The following is an 18,288-nucleotide window of genomic DNA, read 5'->3' as shown; positions in this document are numbered from 1 at the left end:
CTGTTTAATGACCATTTTCAGTGTGGAAATTAATTAAGCTGCACACATGTACACATGTAAAAATATATAGGTATATCTTCATGTGTGCTTTTCTGTCTACATTTTATATGTAAATATGAATTAAAATATTTTCCATAATATGAACTACCATTTATTTGAGCACTTTTTATGTGCTGGCACTATGCTAAGCTCTGTGTTACGGTTCCTTAGACTTGTAAATCCAGACAGGACTTCTGAAACAAGAAAACGAGGGTCCAGCAAGCCAGGAAACTACCTGCCCTGGGTAGGTCAGCAAATTTTAGGGGAAGCAGGCTGGAGCCAACAGCCTCCGGTTCCCAGTGATTTTCCACATGCTTTCTGGAGCCTCCTGTGCTGGGTGCTGGAGCCTCCCTGTGGCTATACTCAAAGACTCCTGCCCGCTGCTGCTTTGTGTTTTTGATGAGGTGCCATGTGAAAAGTGAAATAGGTACACAAGCCAAAGTCTGTACATACAGTGTTCCCAACCTGACTGCAACAGCCTTGTATTCTGTGGTCCGTTGTCATCCCAGAACTCTATGCTTCACAAGGCAGGGCTGGAAATGAGGGATCCATCTGCCTAGTGCTGGCTTCTTGAAGCCTTCAGTAGCTCCCACTGGGGCCTTTGATTCCTAAGGCCAGCTTAATCCCAGAAATGAAGATACTTACAAGAGTTTTAAAAAATAAGAGCTGATTTTGAGAGAAGAGTTGAAATTCCAGGAATTCTTTTTTTTTTTTTTTTTTTTTTTTTGACAGATAGGGAGAGGGACAGATAGAAACAGAGACAGAAAGGGAGAAAGTTATAAGAATCATCAATTCTTCGTTGCAAGTTCTGAGTTGTTCATTGATTGCTTTCTCATATGTGCCTTGACCGGGGGTGGGGGAGGGTGGGGCTACAGCAGAGAGAGTGACCCCTTGCTCAAGCCAGTGACCTTGGGGTCATGCTGTGATCCCACGCTCAAGCAGGTAAGCCAGTGCTCAAGCAGGATGAGCCAGTGCTCAAGCCGATGATCCCGGGGTTTTGAACCTTGGTCCTCTGCGACCCCGTTTGATGTTCTATCCACTGTGCCACTGCTGGGTCAAGCTCCAGGAATTCTTTTTAATTGTTCTGATATTAGCCATTTGTGCAGCTGTGAGTAAATCATTTTTTTCCCAAGTCTGTATAGAAATGGTTAGAAGAGTTTTTGCTGAGATCCTTTTGTCCTCTAAAATTCCCTGAAACGTCCCTGAATTTGTCTAATGTCAGTCCTTATGGAGGTGGCAGGTGGTGGCAGAGGTGCTGCATTTAGAGAGTGAGGGTCAGCTTTGTAAACAAAGACCTGCTTCTGATGGAGATGGGAATCTGGACCAACAGGTTACAATTTGAACCGCTGCTCTTTTACATACTCTTTCTTCATCATTCACTTAACACGCAGTTATTATGTGCCAGTTGCTGTGCTCTGCTCAGTGTTTCTCCCCTTTTTTTATGGGAGTTTAATTTCCTTTTTTAAAAGCATCTTGAATAATAGCAAATATTGTTTAAAGCACTATGATTGCATGAGGTTGCATAGTAGACATTTGTGGAACTCTGACTTCCTGGACCAAGTGAGGGTGTGCTGATTCATCTTTGTATTTTCTTTTTCTGGCTTCTGTTTAGGGCCCCAAGCAAGAACTATTCTTATGCAATCAAGTTTACCACAGGCACAGCTGGCTTCAATATGGTAAGGAATGAGAACTTCCTTGGTTTGTCTGAAGTGGAAACTTTATTTCTTAAATTGGTATGGCCTCATCAGTCTTTAAAGTAAGATCATTATTTATAGGGAGGAATAGATGGAGTAGGCTTAGTTTTTCAAGGACTTATAACGATTACCTGTCTTACATTTCCCCCTTTTGATTTTGAAAAATGCGGAGTCAGATTGGTTAATATAATGAATTCTCAGGAACTCATAACGTAAGTCTCAGCTCATGGCTAGTCCTGGTTTTCCCCTTCTCTTTCCCGATTATCAAAGTTAAATCTCAGTCATTTTATCATTTTCATCTGCTAATATTTCAGCTTGTATCTCCAAAAGAGACAGATATATTTTTAACTTTTTGTGTGTGTGTGACAGAGAGAGACAGACAGGAAGAGAGAGATGAAAAGCATCAATTCTTGGTTGCGGCACCTTAGTTGTTCATTGATTACTTTCTCATATGTGCCTTGACCGTGGGGCTACAGCAGAGTGAGTGACCCCTTGCTCAAGCCAGCAACCTGGGTCTTCAAGCTAGCAACCTTTGGGCTTAAGCCAGCGACAGTGCAGTCATGTCTATGATCCCGTTGCTCAAACCAGTGATCCTGTGCTCAAGTTGGATGAGCCAGTGCTCAAGCCGGAGACCTTGGGGTTTCAAAACTGGGTTCTCCGCATCCCAGTTTGGTGCTCTGTCCACTGTGTGACCGCCTGGTCAGGCGAAACAGATTTTTTTTAATATGATTATAGTATCAGTAGTCCACCTAAAATTTTTAATAGTTAATTCTTAATTTAATCAGCTAGTGTTCAGACTCCTTTTATATTGCCTCATACTTTTTTATGGTTGATTGAAATATATATATAATATATATATATTTTTTAATAGGGACAGAGAGAGAGTCAGAGAGAGGGATAGATAGGGACAGACAGACAGGAACAGAGAGAAATGAGAAGCATCAATCATCAGTTTTTCATTGTGCATTGTGACACCTTAGTTGTTCACTGATTGCTTTCTCATATGTGCCTTGACCACAGGCCTTCAGAAGACCGAGTAACCCCTTGCTCAAGCCAGCAACCTTGGGTCCAAGCTGGTGAGCTTTTTTTTTTTTTGCTCAAGCCAGATGAGCCTGCGCTCAGGCTGGAGACCTTGGGGTCTCGAACCTGGGTCCTCTGCATCCCAGTCTGACGCTCTATCCACTGCGCCACTGCCTGGTCAGGCTGAAATATATTTTGCAATGATTGGCTGGTGCGTCTGTTAAGTCTGCTTTAGCCTATAAACTCCCTCTTATCTTGTCCTCTACTCCTTGCCTGCCACCCCAAACCCTAATCTCTGTAGTCTAACCTTTGGTGATTGATTCCTTATGATGTTCATTTATTCTTGTGTTTTCTGTAAATTGCTAATTAGATCTAGAGCAAGGTTTCTCCACCTCAGCCCTATTAACATTTGGGGCCTGAGAATTCTTTGTGGTGCAGGCTGCTCTCTGACGCGTTGCAGTTATTTGGTAGCATCTCTGGTCTTTACCTACCAGATACCTGCAGCATAACCTTCACCCCCAGATGTGACCATCAAAACTGTCTCCAGAAATTAACAGATGTGCCCTTCCCTTTTTTTGTAAGACTGCATCAGAGATGAGACTGTTCTTTCATCAGGAGGCACATCACCATGTTTGTCTATTTTGTAATAATTTTTAACAGCTGTGGCTGAACTAGGATTCCTTTCATTTAAATGTTAACCAGAATTGTTTCTGAAGAAGTGTCTCTCCCTCTCAGTTATGCATTATCCTTCGATTCTGCCTGGAAGACAAACCTGCTGTCAGCTGCTTACGATCAACATTCATGACATGTCCCCTCTTCCCCAACCTCGGCCCCCTCTGCTTTGTGCCAGAGGGGTCTGCCTTTTGCAATAGCACAATAATAGACCAGTTCATAAACATCTTATGTCTGAGTCACATCCAAAACTCTTTAGGTTTGGGTATGTACCAGTATCCTTGAGCCCTCTGAAATACAAATTTAAGAGCTAACATTTATGGAGGTTGATAGGCAGTTTATTAGATTGTTCTCACAATACTAGACTGTATTGGCATGTTTTAAGTTTACAACCTGCCCTCTTTGAAAAAATACTTGAGACTTCTCATATTAGAATTTTATCATATTATTCTTCTACACAATAAAAAGCTATTTTAAATAGTGAGGATCAAATCATTATTTAGGCAGGTTTCAAGGGGGAAGGCAAATGAGAATTCTGCTGTCTTCTAATTGGGTTTACCTAGGAGTAGCTCGTGGTGGGCGTGAGAAGGAGGAGAGGCCAAGGCAGGGCAGGCAGGGTTTTCACTAGTGCCCTATTCTGTTTAAAACGGAGTGTGGTCCTGGCTGGGTAGCTCGGCTGGTTGGAGCATTGTCCCCATGAGCCAAGGTTTCAGGAGTCAACCAATGGGTGCATGAATGGGTGGAACAACAAATCTACATTTCTTTCTCTTTCAAATTGATAAATGAAAATAACCTAAAAAACAAAAACAAAAACCACTAGAGTGTGCATCTGGAAAATGCAAAACTAGAGAGACACAAAGGAGATCAACGGTAACCAGGGGCTGGGGGCAGAGGAAGGGGTTGACTACACAGATGTGGGGGGGCTTAGGTGGTGAGGGAACTGTTCTGTAGAACATGGTAATTCCTTATAGACCTGTACTCTTAGAAAGTAGGAATGTTTCTGGGTTGAAATTTTATACCTTTAAAAAAAGAGTTTATGCCACCTGAGGAAATTTCAGATTTAAGAGAAGTTTCTTGATTTAAGGCATCAGCTAAGCCAGTTCCCCAGTGTAGCAACTGTATTATTGACATTTTTATCAACAGCTTTGTTGTCCTGCATCCTGTCTTGGTGTCCAGAGTAAAATCACATTCTTGGACTTGCTAGAAAAATCTGTTTACTCTTAATTAACTACTGGAGCAAGTTGATTATGAAGACTTGTGGGGGTTAAATCCTGAGATTAAAGGGCAGAAAACACCTTCACTGTGGCTGGAGGCCTCAGTGGTACACCATGTGGGCCTGGATCAGGGCTCAGCCAGCTAAGCTCCGTGAGCTTGCCTATGTGTTTGTAAATGACTTGTTATTGTGAAACAACCTTACCCATTTGTTTCTATATTGTGGATGACTGCTTTCCTGCTACAGCAGAATTCAGTGTGACAGAGAGTATGTCCTGCAGAGCTTCTCTGTTTACTATCTGACCCTCTAGTGTGCTGAGCATAGTATTTAAACACATAGAATATGTAAGTATGATACATTTTAAAGGGCTTACAAGGACTGAGAAGAGTATAATTATATCATGGGTAACGTTTGTTGAATGTTGAACACCATTTCACCTATATGGTCTGTCTCATTTTATTTTTGCAATATTAGTATGAAATAGGTACTGTTTTTATAAACTGAGGCACAGAGAGACTCAGTTGGCCTAGAGTCAAAATAAGAAAATAGAACATTTAAATGAGTCGTGCATGAATAGTAACAAGCATGCATTTCTGTGAAACTAGATTTCAATTAACTCTTTGTTGAATAGGAATCTTTCTGACATTGATCAAGATGGAAAACTCACAGCAGAAGAGTTCATCCTGGCCATGCACCTGATTGATGTAGCTATGTCTGGCCAACCGTTGCCACCTGTCTTGCCTCCGGAGTACATCCCACCTTCCTTTAGGTAAGAGCATGTGGCTCTCACAGGAGACTGTGTGCTGAGTGTGTGAATTTCAAACTTGGCTTTGTCGGCTCTATGGTCATTTTAATTCCTGGCAGGGAAGTCAAATATCCATGAATTCAAGAATATCTTTTTATCTAGGTTCTGTGTTCATCTTGGGTGTGTTTCTTAAGTACTTACACATAGAGGAAGACTTTGGAGACATTGTGGGCCTGATTCCAGACCATCACTATAAAGCCACTGTCACAGTAAAGCGAGTTGTAATCTTTCTGTTGGTGAAGGGTCTTGCCTTCTTCAGTTTGTAAAATACTCAGTCTCTGTGGAGCTCAGTAACGTGGAGCTCAGTAAAATTAGGTCTGCCTGTGTTAGTAAAACATCAAAAGATTGGTGATCTTTGTACAATCTATATACAGTACTTGAAGTGCACCAGCAGTTTTAGCAAAGGAAAACTGTGTTTACCTATACATAGAAACTAAAGCAAGGACATTGTGCCTGTGAATTCTACATGATCGAGAGATAACAAAATGCTGTCAATGTAAAATCATTATCGGGAAGATAATGAGAGGAAATATTCCTGGTCTGATGTACAGTCCCAGTGGAGCTGTGGAGATAGTAGACCCAGGTCCGGTTGGGAGAAATTGGGAATGACTGGTACCTTCTACCTACACGCACACCCACACCCCCTCCCAGAAAACTGCCTTAAAAGACAAATATAAAATCTTACCAATACAAAGAAGAGAGAAATAAAGATAAGAATTTCTGTACTAAGACTGCAGGAAGAAGTCTCCTTAAGAGTAAGAGAAGCAGAGCCCTCACCGAGCATGTGCGTGCAGCAGGCACGCTGGACAGACGGACTGGAGGGAGAGTGCAGCCCTCTCTGAGCACATGCACGCAGCAGGCACGCTGGGCAGATGGGCTGGAGGGAGAGTGGAGCCAGGTAGTCTGTGAGCTCCCCCAACTGTAAAAAGCACTCTGACACACAACTCTGGCAGCTGATAAAAAAAAAAAACAATCTCAAAAACGTTGGTATGCAAAGACACATGCACCCCCATGTTCATCACAGCATTATTCAGGTAGTCAACACATGGAAACAACCAAAGTATCCCTCGATAGAGGATTGGATAAAGAAGATGTGATACAGCTTGACCAGGAGGTGGTGCAGTGGATAGAGTGTCGGACTGGGATGCGGACGACTCAGGTTCGAGACCCCGAGGTTGCCAGCTTGAGCACGGGCTCATCTGGTTTGAGCAAAAAACCCACCAACTTAAACCCAAGGTCTCTGGCTCCAGCAAGGGGTTACTCGGTCTGCTGAAGGCCCGCGGTCAAGGCACATATGATAAAGCAATCAATGAACAACTAAGGCAGGGGTCCCCAAACTTTTTACACAGGGGGCCAGTTCACTGTCCCTCAGACCGTTGGAGGGCCAGACTATAAAAAAACTATGAACAAATCCCTATGCACACTACACATATCTTATTTTAAAGTAAAAAAACAAAATGGGAACGAATACAATATTTAAAATAGAGAACAAGTAAATTTAAATCAACAAACTGACCAGTATTTCAATGGGAACTATGCTCCTCTCACTGACCACCAATGAAAGAGGTGCCCCTTCCGGGTGTGTGGCGGGGGCCGGATAAATGGCCTCAGGGGGCCGCATGCGGCCCGCGGGCCGTACTTTGGGGACCCCTGAACTAAGGTGTTGTAACATGCAATGAAAAACTAATGATTGATGCTTCTCATCTCTCTCTGTTCCTGTTGTCTGTTTCTGTCTATCCCTCTCTCTGACTTACTCTCTGTCTCTGTAAAAAAATAAATAAAATAAAAAAAAAAAGATGTGATACATATATGTATATACAATGGACTACTACTCAGCCATAAGAAATGATAACATAGTGACATTTACAACAACATTGATGGACCTTGAGAACATTAGGCTGAGTGAACTAAGTCAATCAGAAAAAGCTAAGAACTATGTGATTTCACACATAGCTGGGATATAATACAGATTCATGGACACAGACAAAAGTGAAGTGGTTACCAGGGGGAGAGGGAGGTGGGAGGGGAGTAAAGAGGAACAAATACAGGTAACGTAAAATGACTTGACTTTGGGTGATTGGCACACAATGCAATCAACAGTTCAAATGCTATAGAGATATTCACCTGAAACCTGTGTACTTTTATTGATCAATGCCAACCCATTAAATTTAATTTCTAAATAAAAAAATACATATATACTGTGTTTTCCCGAAAATAAGACAGTGTCTTATATTAATTTTTGCTCCTAAAGACACACTAGGTCTTATTTTTAGGGGATGTTTTATTTTTCCATGAACAAGAATTCACATTTATTGTTGAACAAAAAAAAAATCGACATTTATTAATATACTATAGTCATTCCATCAAGAATTTCTTGTGACTCTCTTTCCATGTACAACAATCTACCCTGTTTCCCTGAAAATAAGGCAGTGTCTTAATATTAATTTTTGCTCCTCAAGATGCACTCTTATTTTCAGTTGAGACCTTATATTTCTAAGCTTGAAAAAAATTGCACTAGGTCTTATTTTTGGAGGATATCTTAGTTTTGTGGAAACAGGGTATATAAAACAATTTTATTCTTTTTTTTTTTTTTTGTATTTTTCTGAAGCTAGAAACGGGCAGGCAGTCAGACTCCCGCATGCGCCCGACCGGGATCCACCTGACATGCCCACCAGGGGGCGATGCTCTGCCCATCTGGGGCATGCTCTGCCTCAATCAGAGCCATTCTAGCGCCTGAGGCAGAGGCCACAGAGCCATCCTCAGTGCCCGGGCAAACTTTGCTCCAATGGAGCCTTGGCTGCAGGAGGGGAAGAGAGAGACAGAGAGGAAGGAGAGGGAGAGAGGTAGAGAAGCAGATGGGCGCCTCTCCTGGGTGCCCTGGCTGGGAATCGAACCCAGGACTCCTGCATGCCAGGCCAACGCTCTACCACTGAGCCAACCGGCCAGGGCCTATAAAACAATTTTAAATGGTAGTTTAAAAGAGCAAGGTTAATGGTGTAAAGTGAGATTAATCAGTAAACTTAAGTGCTTTGTTTATTATGGATTTTAAATTATAGGCATTTCATGTGTTTATTTAGAGATAAAATGGAGAGACTTTATAAAAGAAATGCTCCCAATTAGCTGATCTGCTCATCTTCCCTGAACAGGATTTAACTTTCCATAAAACGGTGATGGTCGTAAAAGTGAACATTTACTGTGTCCTGGGCACTGTTCTAGCCACTGCGTGATCATTCACTAATTTATTTCTTTGGAATTGCCCTAATTTTGTTGATTCTGAACATTTGAACAAGCTTGGCAGTCAGAGTTGGATGCCGTTCAAATATTCATTTTTAAAAACCCTTTGTAACTAGGATCAAATCTTTATTTTCCCCTTCACTATTCCATAATACATGGCATAATCTTTTTTTTTCATGGAATAATCTTTAAAAATTCTTTTTCATAATTTGCTCAATTCCACCGAGACAGCTTTATGTGAATTTGTGTCTTTTTTCTTCCTTTCCACAATTGCAGAAGAGTTCGATCTGGCAGTGGTGTATCTGTCATGAGCTCAACCTCAGTAGATCAGCGGTTACCAGAGGAGCCAGTCTTAGAAGATGAACAACAACTAGAAAAGAAATTACCTGGTAAGGCAGTCTTTACATTTTAGTCACATTATGTTAGAGGCTTTCTATCTCTAAGACAAAGATAGAGGTAGAAAGAAATCTGGCCTTTGACATTCTTGCTGTGTTCCTTTAACTGACCTGAGTCAAAAGGAGATACTTTTAAAAGGCTTTTTGATTTGCATATATGTATATATAGAGATAAGACAGTGTGTATTGCACCCTTGTTCTAGCTTTTAAATGGAAATTTAATTCTTTACTACTAATCAAACTTATAAATGTTATCTATATAGCACTCACATTGATAAACCTTTAAGGAGATTGCTTAATACCACCAGAAATAGGAAGTGACATTGCTACTGTTACTTCCTCATTTTGTTGAGAGAATTGGAAACTTCTTAATAACAAGAAGCTATTTTATTTTATTTTTATTTTTTACAGAGACAGAGAGTCAGAGAGAGGGATAGATAGGGACAGACAGACAGGAACAGAGAGAGATGAGAAGTATCAATCATTAGTTTTTCATTGCGCGTTGCAACACCTTAGTTGTTCATTGATTGCTTTCTCATATGTGCCTTGACCGTGGGGCTACAGCAGACCAAGTAACCCCTTCCTCAAGCCAGCGTTCTTGGGTCCAACATGAAGCTATTTTAAATGTAATGTGAAGCTGTTGTAAATAATCCTTATTTACCATGATAATCCCATCCTGCTATTAAAATATTCTAGGGTGGCCATGAATTATTAACAATGTGATTATAGTTGATACAAATAAGCAAGTGAAATTTATTATGGAGTCTCTTTGTGTTAAGTATTTTGTCAGTGTTCTTTTGCTGCAGTTAAAGTGACCTGCTCAGGACACTAGTTCTCCCGGTTTCCTCTTTAAACTAAATTTCTTTTTGTTCACTGATAAACCACTTATTGAAAATGTTCTTTGTGCAGGTGTGTACAGTGAAGAATCTTTACTAATACATGGTCTTTATCCTCTAGAAGGTTATAATATAATTGAGGTTTTAAGACATCCATATAAACAGTCATCAAAGCAGTCTATTAAGTGTGATAAATTCCTGAAGGCAGTATTACAGAGGCACAGCAGAGCTTACTCATGGCTGGCTGTCACTGACTGGCAAAGACACAGGGAATTAAATTTCTGTGGAAGAGGACACAGTTGAGGTCAGTCATGGCTTACAAGTGGAATGGAGGAACATTTTAGGTTAATAATAATTGGAATAAAGAATCACAGCAAGCCTGACCAGGCAGTAGTGCAGTGGATAGAGTGTCAGACTGGGATGCGGATGACCCAGGTTTGACACCCCGAGGTCGCCAGCTTGAGCGTGGGCTCATCTGGTTTGAGTAAAAGCTCACCAGCTTGGACTCAAGGTCGCTGACTCGAGCAAGGGGTTACTGGCTCTGCTGAAGGCCTGCTGTCAAGGCACATATGAAAAAGCAATCAATGAACAGCTAAGGTGTTGCAACTCATGATGAAAAACTAATGATTGATGCTTCTCATCTCTCCGTTCTTGTCTGTCTGTCCCTGTCTATCCCTCTCTCTGACTCTCTCTCTGTCTCTGTTTAAAAAAAAAAAGATTCACAGCAAATAAGGACAAGAATTCTTAGAATTTGGAATTTTTTTTAATCTGTTGGTGGTTGATAAAGTTTTGAACAGGCAATGACATCAGTTTTTTTTTAAATATTTATTGATTGATTTGAGAGAGAGGGGGATCGATTTGTCAATTTGTTATTTCACTTATTCGTCCCTTCATTGGTTGATTCTTGTGTGTGCCCTGACTGGGGATCAGACCTGCAGCCTTGTCATATCTGGATGATGCTCTAACCAAGTGAACTACCCAGCCAAGACTCATCAGAGTTTTGTATTTGTGGATTTTTTTTCTTTCAACAGCCATTTAGTAATGTGCTTTATTTATATCAGAAATAAGGTCATATGTTGTAATTTAAAAGATGTATAGGAACTTGGCATGGTGTTGGGGCCAACTTGGACTTGGTGAACTTGTTAAGGACACTACTCTTTTATAGATTCTTGCTGTATTGGCCAAGAGTTTGCTTAAAGGCTTTAATCACTGTAAAAAAAAAAAATAAAAGACTGGATAAAGAAGATGTGGCACATATACACCATGTTATACTGTTCAGCCATAAGAAATGATGTCATCGGATTACTTACAACAAAATGGTGGGATCTTGATAACATTATATGGAGTGAAATAAGTAAATCAGAAAAAAACAAGAACTGCAGGATTCTACACATTGGTGGGACATAAAAATGAGACTAAGAGAACATGGGCAAGAGTGTGGTGGTTACGGGGGGCAGGGGGAGGGAAAGAGGGGGAGGAGGAGGGGCACAAAGAAAACTAGATAGAAGGTGACGGAGGACAATCTGACTTTGGGTGATGGGTATGCAACATAATTGAATGACAAGATAACCTGGACATGTTTTCTTTGAATATATATACCCTGATTTATTGATGTCACCCCATTAAAATTTAAAAAAATTAAAAAATAAAGCTTCTGAGGAAAAAAAAAGGATGTGTAGGGCCTGACCAGGCGGTGGTGCAATGGATAGAGTGTCGGACTGGACTCAGAGGACCCAGGTCAAACCTCGAGGTTGCTTGCCAGCTTGAGTGCAGGCTCATCTGGTTTGAACAAGGCTCACTAGCTTGAGCCCAAGGTTGCTAGCTTGAGCAAAGGGTTACTCGCTCTGCTATAGGCCCCTGGTCGAGGTACATATGAGAAAGCAATCTGTGAACAACTAAGATGCTGCAACGAGGAATTGATGCTTCTCATCTCTCTCCCTTCCTGTCTGTCTGTCCCTCTCTCTGTCTCTCACTGTTTCTGTCACTAAATAAATAAGCAAATAAATAAATAAATAAATGATGTATAAGGACTTCCAGGATTTTTTTTGGAGATAAAATTCACATAACATAAATTGATCATTTAAAACTATACAGTTCATGGCTATTTTAGTGAACTTGGACTGCCCAAATAAAATACCATAGTATGGGTGGCTTACACAGCAGAAATATATTTCTCACAGTTCTGAAGTCTAGGAGGTCCAAGATCAGGATGCGATCCAATTCAGTGCCTGGGGAGGGCTCTCTTCTTGGCTTGTGGATAGCTGCCTTGTTGCTATGTCCTCACACGGCCTTTCCTGGTTGTGTGCCCAGAGAAAGAGAAAGCTCTCTCTTTGCCTCTTCTTATAAGGCCACTAATCTCATCATGAGGGCCACACCCTCATGGCCTTATTTTAATAGTAATTATAAAGGCCCTACCTCCAAATACCACTACTTAGAGGTTAGAGCTTCAACATATGAATTTTTAATGGCATGTTTCATTCATAACAGTGGCATTTATTACATTCACAATATTGTGCAACCACCACCATCTTAATTCTGAGACACTTTCATCACCCTAAAAGAGAACTCTATACCCAGGCACTCCCCCAGTCTCCCTTCTCTGAGCTGCTGGTAACCACCAGTCTGCTTTCTGTCTTTTTGGATTTACCTGCTTTGGATAGTTCATAGAAATAGTATTATACAATGGATGACCTTTTATGTCTGGCTTCTTTCACTGAGCATATTTTTGAGGGTCATCCTCATTGTAGCAGGAGCCAGTATGTCATTCCTTTTTGAGGCTGAGAGGATTTTCAGGTTTTTGTTTTTTAATAGTTATTGATTTTAGAGAATGAGAGAGAAGGGGGGGATAGGAAGAATCAGCTTGTAGTAGTTGCTTCTCATATGTGCCTCAACCCGGCAAGCCTGGGGTTTTGAACCAGTGATCTCTGCATTTCAGGTCGTTGCTCTATACATTGCGCTACCACAGGTCAGGCAAGGGGACTTTCAATTTTAAGGTGACTGAGTAAAAGGGCTGCTGCCTACTCTGAAATTCCTAAAGGAGCAAGAAGAACATGAAAACCAGAGCGTGCTTACCATCTGATAGCTAATGCCTACCTGAATGTGCAAGGAAAGTCCGCCTGCAACAGGAGGGCCAGATAAGAATGTGGAAAGACGCCAAGATAGGATGCTCACAGCTATAGATCTGAAGACAAAGTGTGAAGTGACAGCTCTTGAAATAGATTGGGAACAATGGGAATGCATGCCACAGAGGCTGGCAGTGAGAACTTCCTGTCTGGGGCTGCATCCAAGGAGAAGCGTGTGCAGCAAACAAAACTGAGTAACAGACGCTGCTGAAAACATAGTAAGAGACGTGGAGGGTGGAAGTTTTCTAAAAATAAGTAAAATAAAGTGGGTATAAATAAAGCGGTAGCAAGGTTTAGAGAAAAACAATTATGGACTTGGCCTAAAATTCATAATTGGTGTTCTCAAGTAGGAGACTGAATAATGGATTAGAAAAAATTATTTATTGAATGTGATCTACATAATGATTAGGGCACAGCCTGCTTTTCAGTGTGTTTGAAACACAGCACATCTCACTTTCGACCTCTGCTTTCTGAAACTGTCTTGCTAGAATGGACACATCAGTGCCTTGTAAGCTAAAGGGAGAGAGGCAGAGATTCGTGATACAGAGGAGATGTGGGGGGTCATTCCTGCTGAATCAAGGTCACGGAGAAGGAGACAGATCGAGTAACATGAAGGAGAGGAGATTGCTGTAGATTATGTAGAATTGCTATGGAAAGAGTCTTCTGGAAACGGTGTTGGGTGTTTTGAACACCGCCATACAGAGTTCATCGTGGAGGGGCTAAGTGTGTATGTAGTAAGGACGCTCAGTGAAGGGCACTGCCACAGTGCTTTCTAACAAAGGTACCGGCAGAAAGGCTTAGGGACTCCTGGTGTGAGTTTATACTACAAATTCAAACATTCCATTGGATTTTTCCTTCCACAATGGCATGCTGACTATCATGACTTCTCATGTTTCTTGTTTCAAAGTAACGTTTGAGGATAAGAAGCGTGAGAACTTTGAGCGCGGTAACCTGGAACTGGAGAAACGGAGACAGGCGCTGCTGGAACAGCAGCGAAAAGAGCAAGAGCGCCTGGCGCAGTTGGAGCGGGCGGAGCAGGAGAGGAAGGAGCGTGAGCGCCAGGAGCAGGAGCGCAAACGACAGCTGGAGCTGGAGAAGCAGCTGGAGAAGCAGCGGGAGCTGGAGCGGCAGCGGGAGGAGGAGCGGCGAAAGGAGATTGAGAGGCGGGAGGTGAGGGCAGCACGTGCACTTGTTCACCTAATGTGTTCGTAGTCTCTTCTTTCTGCAGTTCAGCAACCTGAATATATTCACAACGTTGTGAGACCATCATCACTATGTAATTCCAGAACATTCCCATCACCCCAAAAAAGAAACTTCCTTGCTCGTTAAGAGGTTACTGCCCTACCCTGCTCTCCCCTCAGCACTCACCCTCCACTATTTACCTTCCTGTCATTTTAGGTTTGCCTCTTCTGACCATTTCATGCAAATAGAAGCCTACAGTAAGAGGCCTTTTGTGTATGGCTCCCACTTACTGTTTTCAAGGTTCATCTATTCTAAGCTATAGCACAAATCAGTAGTATGTTCTTTTTTACAGCTGAAGAATATCCCATTGCCTAAATATACTGCAGTTTCTGTATCCTTTATCAGTTGATGGACATTGGGTTGTTTCTACATTGGAGCTATTATGAATAATTTTTCTATGTGCATTCATGTATAAGTTTTAATAAGACAGTCTTAAAACAAACCACTGATATCAGTTAAGCATTTTCCCAGACTTTTTTTTTCTGCATTTCTATATAGAGAGAGAAATATAAAGGTTGATGTGGTGGAAAGATTTGAGATTTAGTGTAATTTTTTTTAACCACTATAATGGTATCATTTATATTATTCTGCACCTCCCTTTTTTTTTCATTTTAAAAAACAGCATGGATGGACCTAGAGAGTATTATGTTAAGTGAAATAAGCCAGTCAGAGAACGACAAGTACCATAAGCATTTATATGTGGAATCTAATGAACAAAATAAACTAACAAAATAGAAATAGGCTCATAGATAGGGAGAACAGACTGACAGCTGTCAGAAGGGAGGGGGTTCGGGGTTGGGTAAAGGGATTAGGTAAAAAGAAACAAACCTCATTGACACAGACAACAGTGTGGTGGTCACCAGAGGGAAAAGGGTATAGGGGAGGTAGAAATGGGTGAAGGGGGGAAAAGGGTGATGGAGGGAGACTTGCTTTGGGATGGTGAACACACATGCAGTGTATAGATGATGTGTTATGGAACCATCAAACCTATGTATTAAAAAAAATGTCTAGGAAATGTTCACTATATTCTATGGAAGGGTTCCTAAATTTGGTACCATACCTGTATAGGGGCCCAGCTCATCTTTTGTCTGTCTTTCCAGTTTTAGTATATTGCTGCAGAAGCAATGCTACCATTCTCTTGTGTGAATGAATTTTAAAAGTTTTAAAGTGGGGGGTTCAAAAAATTAATACTGTAATTTTAGCTCTTAATGATTGCTTTAGAAAACCTGTGGCCATCTGCTACCTTTTATTCAGTCAGATGCACACAGATTCTAACAGGATTGTAATTTCCAGAATGGGCAGCCAAAATGTAGATACCTTCCCTTAATCATTAAAAAAGTATAAAGGAAAAAATTTTAGAGTATTTATTTAGAATTATTTAGTGGGCTCTTACCATATACCAGGCATGAATTCTTAGAGAAATGATGGTGACTAGGTACTCCACCTGTCCTCTAGGCATGTACAGGGTAGTTGGAGGACAGGTGACTAAAAAGCAATTCCAATAAAGTGTCAGAGCTTTGACAGGTACTTTACCAAACCAGTCATCTTTGAAGAGAGCTGACACTGCCAGAGAAATTCCAGACCTGCTATGGTAAAGAGGAAATGAATGATTAGGGTGATAGAAGTCCAAAGTTTTAAAACTTGAGATAGGCCCTGGCCGGTTGGCTCAGCGGTAGAGCGTCGGCCTGGCGTGCGGGGGACCCGGGTTCGATTCCTGGCCAGGGCACATAGGAGAAGCGCCCATCTGCTTCTCCACCCCCACCCCCTCCTTCCTCTCTATCTCTCTCTTCCCTTCCTGCAGCCAAGACTTCATTGGAGCAAAGATGGCCCGGGCGCTGGCGATGGCTCCTTGGCCTCTGCCCCAGGCGCTAGAGTGGCTCTGGTCTCGGCAGAGTGACGCCCTGGAGGGGCAGAGCATCGCCCCCTGGTGGGCAGAGCGTCGCCCCTGGTGGGTGTGCTGGGTGGATCCCAGTCGGGCGCATGTGGGAGTCTGTCTGACTGTCTCTCCCTGTTTCCAGCTTCAGAAAAATACAAAAACAAAACAACAACAAAAAAAACTTGAGATAAATACAGGTTTACCTCACTATCCAAAAGTGGAATGTGTCTGTGAAATCCCTTGTGAGCCTAAATGGTGTAAAATGTCAAAGCAATTACTGTTAATCTATAGGGAAAGTTTTTGAGTGTTTCCAAACCCCCAAAATAACCTATCACATTATACCAAATATGTTTAATTATGTCTAGCTTATGCTAAGCATAACACCCTCATGAACTCTGCTGTTAGGCTTTTCTGACACCTTAGGACAAGCACTTCTTGCTAACAGTGCACAAAATAAGTGGAGATAAAGCCCAGGTGCTCACAGACACAGCTCAGAACCCTGGCGGCCAGATGCTGAGAGCTGAGTGTGCTTCCTAGGGAAGGAGCCGGCCGGGTCACTTCTCGCTGCCCGGTGTGCTGGCTGTCTCTGTAGCCGTTCTCTGCAGAACAAGCACTGAACGCTATTTTTGTTTTTTGCTTTTTTTCTGTAGAAGCTAAAATCCTCTCAAATTTCTTTCCGCTAGTGAATATAGACACTAATGTAATGTAGGTCCTTCCTAAAAGTGAAGTGGCGAACAGCAAACTATGAAAAAGAGGGAGACCTATAGTAACTTCTCATTTGATGGAAGAGAGTTTTGTTTGTTTTGTTCATGGGGTTTTGGTTTGATTTTACTAGGTTTAAGACATTTTACTTGCGCTACTTGCTCTTTCTGAATCAGTAAATAAGGAGGAACAATTTTGTTTAGCGCATCAATATTCTTGAAGGCCTAAGCAATTGAATTCCATCCGTCAAATGAATCTGCCTATTCTTATATAAATATAATAGCCTTTCTAAGTATTCTCATTTTCCTTTAGAAGGAATACTGTATTTCTATAAGTTTTATTTTGCTGTTTTGTAACAGAATTTCTTATAATGTTTAATAATATTTCATCCCTAAAAGAAATGACTTACTAGCATTTAACCTTTATAAGCGACATTGAATCGCCTAAGAACCGAAAAATCAATAAATCCTCTGTTTATGTGTGTCACAGGCTGCAAAGCGAGAACTTGAAAGGCAGCGGCAACTGGAATGGGAACGAAATCGAAGACAAGAGCTACTAAACCAAAGAAACAAAGAACAAGAAGACATAGTTGTACTGAAAGCAAAGAAAAAGACTTTGGAATTTGAATTAGAAGCTCTAGTGAGTGAAGTTTGATTATGCTTTGGGAATATATTAACATTGAACAATTAAAAAGGTAATAATTCTTATTATTTTTCATTGGTTAAAGAATGATAAAAAGCATCAACTTGAAGGTAAACTTCAAGATATCAGATGTCGACTGACCACCCAAAGGCAAGAAATTGAAAGTACAAACAAATCCAGAGAGCTGAGGATTGCTGAAATCACCCATCTTCAGCAGCAGCTGCAGGTGAGAAAGTATGTCCCTTACATGCTCAGCCAGCACCAGCATTTACCATATGCTAGGCTCTGGGATGTCACGATGACGTTGGTAAGGTCCTTGCCTGAAAACAGGCTGTCGAGTTAACAGACTCAGCACATTTGTTGAGTACTGCTTCATGCCAGTCCAGGCGCTCTTGTCGGCTCTGAGGAGCCAGCAGAGAGCAATTGCAATAAGACCTTTCCTTCTCAGAGCCTACCTTCTACTTGCATGGCAGACAGATGCTAACAAAGCAAGTCGAGTATACACTCCATTAGATGATGAAAAGTACTCTGGAGAGAGTGGGGAAGAGAGAGTCTTGGGTATAGGGAGGGCTGCGATTTTAAATAAGGTGATGAGGACATGCCTTTTGGGGAGGGTTCTGTTTGACTAAAGACTTCAGCGATGAACAGCAAAGCCTTGTGGGTGTCAGGCAGAGCGGCCTTAGGAGGGAAGCCGCAATGAGACAGTCCTGAGGCTGTAGTTGGTCTCTTGAGACTCAGGCTACAGCAAGGACACCACTGGATGGAGCAGATGGGGCTGGATTATGTAGGACCTGTC

General features: G+C 41.6%; 1 protein-coding gene across 7 annotated transcripts in view; it reads left to right on the top strand.

Moving 5' to 3' along the window:
* Positions 1–18,288, top strand: part of ITSN1 (intersectin 1) — a 234,736-nt gene that overhangs the window by 110,297 nt on the left and 106,151 nt on the right. For all 7 annotated transcript variants that reach the window (XM_066259466.1, XM_066259465.1, XM_066259461.1 and 4 more), the window contains 6 exons: positions 1,652–1,715; positions 5,270–5,407; positions 8,954–9,066; positions 13,938–14,200; positions 17,340–17,489; positions 17,578–17,718. In XM_066259466.1, coding sequence (XP_066115563.1) covers positions 1,652–1,715; positions 5,270–5,407; positions 8,954–9,066; positions 13,938–14,200; positions 17,340–17,489; positions 17,578–17,718 — 869 coding nt within the window. The remainder of the gene's footprint in view (positions 1–1,651; positions 1,716–5,269; positions 5,408–8,953; positions 9,067–13,937; positions 14,201–17,339; positions 17,490–17,577; positions 17,719–18,288) is intronic.

Source organism: Saccopteryx bilineata, chromosome 2 (assembly GCF_036850765.1).
Source record: "Saccopteryx bilineata isolate mSacBil1 chromosome 2, mSacBil1_pri_phased_curated, whole genome shotgun sequence".
NCBI lineage: Eukaryota > Metazoa > Chordata > Mammalia > Chiroptera > Emballonuridae > Saccopteryx > Saccopteryx bilineata.
This window is presented reverse-complemented; position numbering and strand designations above follow the sequence as displayed.